Genomic DNA, 8,408 nt, shown 5'->3' with positions numbered 1-8,408 from the left:
TCTCTGGAGCAAGCAGTCATCCCATCACTTTTCAAAGCTGCCACCATCATACCCGTGCCAAAGAAATCATCACCATCATGCTTCAATGACTACCGTCCTGTAGCACTCACGCCCATAATCATGAAGTGCTTCGAACGGCTAGTCATGTCACACATCAAAGCCACCCTACCCCCTACCCTGGACCCCTTCCAGTTTGCATACCGAGCCAAACGATCCACGGAGGATCCCACTTGGACAATAAAGACTCATATGTGAGAATGCTGTTCATAGACTTCAGTTCAGCATTCAATACCATAATACCACAACAACTCATCAGCAAACTGGACAAGCTAGGATTCAGCACCTCCCTCTGCAACTGGCTGCTTGACTTCCTGTTGCAGAGACCACAAGCAGTACGTGTCGGGAACAACACGTCAAGCACTCTGACCCTGAGCACGGGGGCCCCGCAAGGGTGTGTGCTGAGCCCCCTGCTTTTCACACTGCTAACACATGACTGTACAACCACTCACAGCTCCAACCATCTGGTGAAGTTTGCGGACGACACAACACTGGTGGGCCTCATCACTAAGGGCGATGAGGCTCACTACAGAGAAGAAGTAGACCTGCTGGCCAAATGGTGCAAAGACAGCAACCTCCTGCTGAATATCAGCAAGACCAAGGAGATTGTTGTTAACTTTCAGAGAGGCCACAAACAACTGCCACCACTGTCCATCGACGGAGATGCTGTGGAGAGAGTGAGCAGCACAAAATTCCTGGGGGTGCACATCAGCGACGACCTCTCCTGGACCACCAACACAGCATCACTGGCGAAGAAAGCCCAGCAGCGCCTCTACTTCTTGCGCAAATTGAAGAAGGCAAGTGCCACGCCTCCAGAGACATTCTACAGAGGGACCATAGAGAGCATCGTGTCCAGCTGCATCACAGTGTGGGGCGGAAGCTGCACAGATCAGAACAGGAAGACCCTCCAGCGCATTGTTAACACAGCTAAGAGGATCATTGGAGCACCACTCCCCTCCCTGCAGGACATTTACACCATCCGCCTCACCCGCAAAGCACTAATGATTATCAAGGACACAACCCACCCTGCACACGAACTGTTCAGCCTCCTGCCCTCTGGAAAGAGGTACAGGAGCCTCCGCTCCCGCACCACCAGACTTGCAAGTAGCTTCATCCACCAAGCAATCAGGATGCTGAACACTCTACCCACTCTCCCATCACTGACAGCCCCCCACCCACCAGCCAGCCAGGAACCTAGGATCCTGTATACCCTAACCCCCCCCCCCAACACCTCCCCAGGACCGCCCTGTGGAACTGCACTGTGACTGCACAGCCTAACGTGTTGCAAGCCTGATATACTTGAAATGACTGCATATCAATGTAAATATACAGTACACACAAGCACAAGTTTAAACTTCATGTAAATGTTATCAATGTTATTTATCACTCTGCCACAATGCTGCTGCTACTACTTCTCTGTCAGAAGGTTACGCTAGGACTATGTAAATATACACACAACTACCTCTATTTTTTGATATATATTCTATATTTCTATATTTTGATATATGTTCTATATTTCAGTCTCGCACTTTAATGTCTGTATGTGGTATGTCTGTATATTTTTATTTTTTATTGTCTATGGCTATGTCTATGTCTAAAGTATGTCTATGTCTGCATGGGAAAGTAAGAAACGAAATTTCAATTCTTTGTATGACCAGTGCATGTAAAGAAATTGACAATAAAGCCGACTTGATTTGACTTGACTCTAAATTTAGTTAACGTTTTTTGGGGGGTTGAATTTTGAAGATATTTGAAAAAAATGATGTGTGTTCTCCTCAAATTTGTTAATTATTTTTTATATCATTTTCAAGGACCAGTATTCAGGAAATAATAGAAAATAAATTGTAACCATTCCAAAAATTATCACCAAATGTCGTCAGAGAGTAAGGAAATACAATGAATTGAAGTAATGGCTTATTTGACAACATTACTATAACCCGTAAAACCCATAAAAAAAAAGAGTTACGGGGCGAAACTCTTGGAATTGTCGTTTATGTTTTGAACGATTTAATTCTAGAATAGCATATTAATAATGGGCTGGCGCGTTCTCCTATTTGGGTTGCCAGATTAGCAAAGGCCAACTGTCAACAGCTGTCAGTTGTAGCAAAGTCCTTTTAGGCAAGTCCCTCCACTCAGCGGCCACGCTGCAACGCTTTTTGGGCACTCATCGGGCATCCTATTCGGCAAAAATGCGTGTGCGCAAGGCCTCACGACACCAACCTTGCTCCAGCGGCGAGTTCACAACACATGATTGGCACAATGTCTTCACAACACACCATATGATTGGCTCAATGTATTCACATGTCGACGTTTTTCCGAGGAGGGGTGGGATATGTGTAGACAATGGCCATATTGGCGTTACAAACTAACCCCATGCATTTCTATGGAGGATTTTTTGAGTGCTGTGTCTCCTCATTAGAAAGTCTCTGGTTGTAGTCATGAACGAGTAGCCTAAAAGAGGCAGGCAAATTTCAAAAATTAAAACAAGAAACCAATTAAGTGGACATTGGAGGAGCCTTCCTGAGATGGCGACGTCTTCGTCAAACGAAGAATATCAAGTTTGACGCAGAGCTGGCCATATTTCTCCACGACAGGTAGCCTAGGCTAAACTTCATCTGCATTGCTAACTTCAGCTAAATATGTTACGTTGGTTAAGTATAAGTAATCCGTGAATTAGTGAAACACATTCAGCACACAGTGAACACACAGTGAGGTGGAGCCCACACAAATCCCGACGCAGTGAGCTGCCTGCTTCAGCGGCGCTCGGGGAGCAGTGAAGGGTTAGGTGCCTTGCTCAAGGCTATTGAAGAATAAAATTCATATTATGGAGCTTCATAGTCAAAGGTTTTATTTCATTAAAAGAAAGAACAAATATGTATCTTTATCTGGTATAAATCCCATTAGGATCATCAAGTGCCCACATGGTCATTTGGGGGTCCAAATATGGGTTTCCAAAAAAGTCACCTCTGCCGGAGAGGGATTTTGGACCCCCATAAAACCCCCACCAGTGATACCATACCCTTCAAATTCATTTTGGCAAGGGCAAGGTTCCCACATATAACAAATAATCCTGTTTAGAATAAATATGATCATTAATTGTGGTGCTAGGACCACCCAAAAAGTGAAAAATCACACATGCAGTCAACATTTTTTAGGACTTTGGTGACCCACCTTTCACCCAAACAGTAAGGAATTGTGTAGTGCAGGCTACAGTGAACTACCACACCAGTTTACAGCCTTCTACCACTATTAGAACAGACGTTATGGGCTTCCAAAAATGGCAAAAGATGAAATGTGAAATTCCAATGTGTCAATGGACGCCACGGGCAAACCGTTTGAGATATTGACCTGAAACTTCAGATTCCCTCGTTTGGTAACATACTGTAAGGCATATTTTCACAGCTTTTCAGCAAAATCTGAGAGGTACCATGTACATGATACCCCGATATTGGCTGTTTTCACATGAAATGACCCAAATGCTAAATACAAAGACCATCAAATTGAACATTCATTTATATAAACACAGACACAATAGTAAATTATGTACTTTATTTCAGCCTGTCGAATGTGAGTTCAATTTGCTACATAGCAAAACTAGTTTTCCTAGCTCAGAGGCACCCTCAGCACCATTATCTTTCTCTAGTAGCAAAAGGCTCTCCTTGATGAAGATCTGCATATATCACATATCAATTAAGAGAACTGCAACAGTTTCAGGGCTTGACAGACAGCAGGGAGTTAAGTGCATCTATAATTCCAATAATTTTAAAAATAAAATAAAAATCTTTCAAAAACAATGCAATAAGTTGTTGAATTATCAAAATGTCCTCATGGGGTGGAGAGTGTCAGTACCTCCCTTCACCCCCCAGTTGTTGTTCGACAGCCTGTTCAATAGCCTGGTGGACAATCCGCACCTCCTTCTGTGATAAAGTCCTCTCCATATGACGGTAAGTGATGCGGTAGCAATGACTTGTCCTTTTGGTTCTGAAAATGAGATATCAGTGGACACCAGGTTAAAACCTTAAATGCAAACTGAATCTTTTACAGGAGCTCAATATAACTTTTGACAATCTGTATCCTGGGGCCGTATTCACAAAGAATTTTAAGGCTAAAAGTAGCTCCTAACTAACGAATGTAGGAGCAACTCCTAAAAATAATGGGCGTGTCACTCCTAACTTTAGGACTCCTAATTTTTTTCACTAAAAGTAATTCACGAAGCATTTTAGACCTAAAAGTAGCACCTAAGTCTGGGACAGCTTAAAAGAAGTTGAGAGGACTCTTAACTCACTAAGACCTATTCACAAACCGCTTTTTGTGGCATTTCGCGTCGCAATGTTTTGAAATCCTATGCGGCTACAGGAGCTTCCAATCGCGAGGGAACAATTTTGCATTGTAGGCATAACTTAGGGATGCAATAACATCACCAACAACCAAAACTACTTATTAAATGTAATGTCTCATTGTGGATCAAATTAAAATGTTTTCCTCTTTGCAAACGTAGGCATAGCATATGGTGACAGATTAATTTAATAATGTTGCAAAGATACTGCATCAATCCATATGTTTCATTAGGCTAGGCTACTAGGCTATTGGTTTTGCCTTAGCCTGCTCTTTATTCATTTAGGCTAGGCCTTTTTATTCAGTTATTCATCATCTTCCGTCCTTCGCACTGTAGCGCACGCATTCTCAGACCTGCCACCTGTTACTCATCATCGTAAGGGAGGTGTTTGGAATCATTCCCGCGTTACAATCATCAGCCAATCAAGGTGGCCACTTCAGTCAAGCTTGTGCATGAGTAATGACGTCATCCATAGCAACGAAGACTCACTCTTAGTTTAGGAGTTGTCATTTTTCCTTACTAAGAGTAGGTCTGAAAGGCTTTGTGAATAACTTTTAAGAGAAAACTCCTAGCTAAAATCTTTTAGTGCGATTTAAGAGTACTCCTAGTGGTAAGATAAAAGACTTTGTGAATACGGCCCCTGATCTATGAAAAACACTTGTATTGATAGGGACTGATGTGGATATGTTGTCCATTTTCTATTCTATCAAGTCTGGTCTATTATTACCTATTTTCAATCCATTACTATTCAATATTTCTTTTGTGAAGAAATACATCTTTCCCCCATGCCATGCCAACATACAGTTGTGAGAATACGTTTACACACCCATGCTAAAGTTGACAGAAATCATCTTTTGGAAATTGATCTTAATGCCTTAACTAAAAGAATGAAGAAAAATCCAACCTTTATATATTGTAAATAAACAAATGTTCTTCCTTAAAATACAGGGTGCATAATTATACACACCCCTATGTTAAATTCGGTCCGTGTACGTTCATTCATTGTTCTGTTTTGAAAGTGAAATGGAAAAACAAGTGGTATGACTTTTTGAAGTTCTATAGTCACTTGCTAAATTAAAATTATCCCGTATTTTCACCTAAGGGATTAGGCTACAAAGACAATGTTGACTTAGTGGATAATGTGAAATGCAAAATGCAATAAAGAAAAATAAATGTCATTCAAGCATTCCGTTCTTGACGCATAGCCTATGCTGTGTGTATGTAAAAAAAAAAATACACCAATCTTCTAAAATTGTTTTTACGCCTCGAGAATGGAACGTTTCAGTTATGTGCCCGGTGTACCCCCCCGTAACAGCATTATTTGAACAGTATAGGCTACCTAAAAGGTCTGAACTAGATTTTCTGAAACAATGGTTCCTTTGGTCGCCTCATCGCCTTATTGGGCCGATCATACATTTTTATCGGGTTGGACCTACAGACGTTTGAATGCGGTCTGGGTTGGCCATTAGCCTACTTCTGTTTGCTGACGAAACGTCTCAAGTTCCGTTTGCGCATCATGAGAAAGCCTTGTCTATTCCTCGCTTGAGTTTGTGATTGTGAACATTGCAAAATCTACACTTAGCATCCACGGCCTGCACCAATGTCTGTGAGGTGCTGTGAAATGGCTGCAATGCTTTGGCAACAGATCACAGATTATGTCAGTAAAAGCTTTTATGCCTTTACGCCATATCATTCAGATGGCCACGATATGACAACCCCCCCCAGATCTATCTAGTTCAGACCTAGGTAGCCTAGCCTACTGTCCAGAAGGCATGGTTAGAATGACATTTATTTTTCTTTATTGCATTTTGCATTTCACATTATCCATTCATTAATAATATGACATCATTTTCACTTAGCAAGTGACTATAGAACTTCAAAAAGTCATATACCACTTGTTTTTCCATTTTCCATTTCCCTACCCAAATAGAATAATGAATAAACGCAAAAGTACACGGACCAAATTCCCATAGAGGCAGGCAGATTTTTATTTTTAAAGGCCAGTTACTTCATGGATCCAGGATACTATGCATCCTGATAAAGCTCCCTTGTCAAGTCAAGTCAAGTCAACTTTATTTATATAGCGCATTTCATACACAGAGGTCATTCAATGTGCTTTACATAAACAAAAGCAAACAGGAATACAGGTAGCTAATAAAAGCATAGAAGGGCAATAGTCAGAGAATAGTTTAAAAAGTAAAGAATAATAATAATAATAATAATAATAATAATAAATATAACCGCAAGCGGTGATTTCCGGGGTCCGAGCAAAACAAACATGAGGTAGCATAGCTTTTTAGTTTTACATATGCTTTGATTGTTTGGGCCCAATTGTTCAAAAGAAACGTGATCGGATTTCGGTTATCGGATTTTAGTTACCGGATTTTGGCTAACGGATTGGATCAAATCTTGAAAAAAGCTTGTTCAAAGGGAAACAAGGATCCTGAAATTGGATTAGATCATATAATCTATTCTTGGTTTTGATCTGGATAAAACCTTCACTTTGTGGTTCAAAACTTTTGAGTTGGATTGGAATAAATTTGATGCATAAAATTAGGATTACCCTGTGCTGTAACGTTATAGTGTGCTAACCTCCACAACCTAATAGTATTCTAACAATACCCTATTCTAGTGTGCTAACCTCCACAACCCAAATGAAGGAACTGTAGGGGGCGATGTGGGTCGAGGTAGAGTGAGTGTGTGGCGAGCAGGCAGAGCCTCGGTCAGAAGGCTCAATGGTATGGAGTGATGACACGGAGATGGCTGGTTTCGGTGCAACACAAGTGAACTTTATTTGAGTTTCAATTCATCTTTTCTTTTGTTCTTTACTTGTATGTGTGCTGCATCAAAGAGGAAACAAACAGAAAATGGAGTAATCAGTGAAATGGGGTAAATCAGTACAGATCCCAACTCACAAACAAACCAATTGACATTTGAACAATAAACTGAAATCATATAAGGTACAACTAAACAATACTTGACATTCCAAGTCAACCAACATCACCTAATCATCTCTCACATGGGACTCCAACACACCAAACCAACAAACAAAGACCTTAACTTTACACATGATCCTTTAAATTATCACCCATCGTGCAATAGATAAACAGGAACTGAAAATTATAGCCTACTAAACTCAAAGTCGTATTTTCGTGTTTCTGCAGCATTGTTTCATGCGTGACATCCTTAACCGATACAGAGTTGTTCTGTCAAGTGGAAGAGCCAACTAAATATGTATAAGAAATGACAAATATTATAAGAATAACAAATAATTATAGGCTACAGCTGTGTCGGAGTCAATAAGATAAACAGCCTATAATTATACAGTTATACTTGCCTTGCACTACAAGTCCATATTGACAAGTAGCTGTAATGTTATAGTGCGTTAACCTCCACAACCCAACAGCATTCTATTGTAGTAATGCTTCAAGTGTGATTTGAACTCTCAACCTAAGAATCACCAGTACAAGGCATTATCACACTGAGCCACTGTCAATCCTACATGTTGACCAGTCACATTCACATGGTGAAAATGTATATTGGTAAACACACAACAAGAAAAACTCCAAGCATACATTTGACAATAAAATGAAGGGCTTCCCTAAAAGAGTACACCTGAAAACTTTTTGAAATTCTGGGGCAATTAGACATTTGTAGAGAAGAACACTAATGGATGAAATATAAATATGATAGACTTAATGATGAAGGAAAAATAGTGAACAAAGAAGTTCCCCTAAATGTCAGAGTGTCTCTGCGTTCTGATTCTTGGCAACTAATGACTGTATGTTGATTGCCTGATGTCAATCAGGTGCTGTTCAATGGTGTGAATCTTCAATAACCAATAGCATGTGCAGCTTGATCCTAAAGTTCTAATGGGGATTCGAACACTCAACCTAAGAAACACCAGTACAAGGCATTATCCCACTGAGCCACTAACAATCATACACATTGGGCAGTCACATTCACATGGTGAAAATGTGTGTTGGTAAACACACAAGAAAAACTCCAAGCATAC

General features: G+C 40.6%; 1 protein-coding gene across 1 annotated transcript in view; it reads right to left on the bottom strand.

Annotated features, from left to right (window-relative positions):
* Window positions 1–3,591: 3,591 nt before the first annotated feature.
* Window positions 3,592–8,408, bottom strand: part of fars2 (phenylalanyl-tRNA synthetase 2, mitochondrial) — an 85,188-nt gene continuing 80,371 nt past the window's right edge. The window contains exon 7 of the mRNA XM_042068047.1: window positions 3,592–4,038. Coding sequence (XP_041923981.1) covers window positions 3,900–4,038 — 139 coding nt within the window. The 3' untranslated portion in view covers window positions 3,592–3,899. The remainder of the gene's footprint in view (window positions 4,039–8,408) is intronic.

The sequence above is a fragment of the Alosa sapidissima genome, chromosome 17 (genome assembly GCF_018492685.1).
Source record: "Alosa sapidissima isolate fAloSap1 chromosome 17, fAloSap1.pri, whole genome shotgun sequence".
In the NCBI taxonomy this organism is placed as follows: Eukaryota; Metazoa; Chordata; class Actinopteri; order Clupeiformes; family Clupeidae; genus Alosa; species Alosa sapidissima.
The sequence above is the reverse complement of the archived record's forward strand: the minus strand, read 5'-3'. Positions and strand labels throughout refer to the sequence as shown.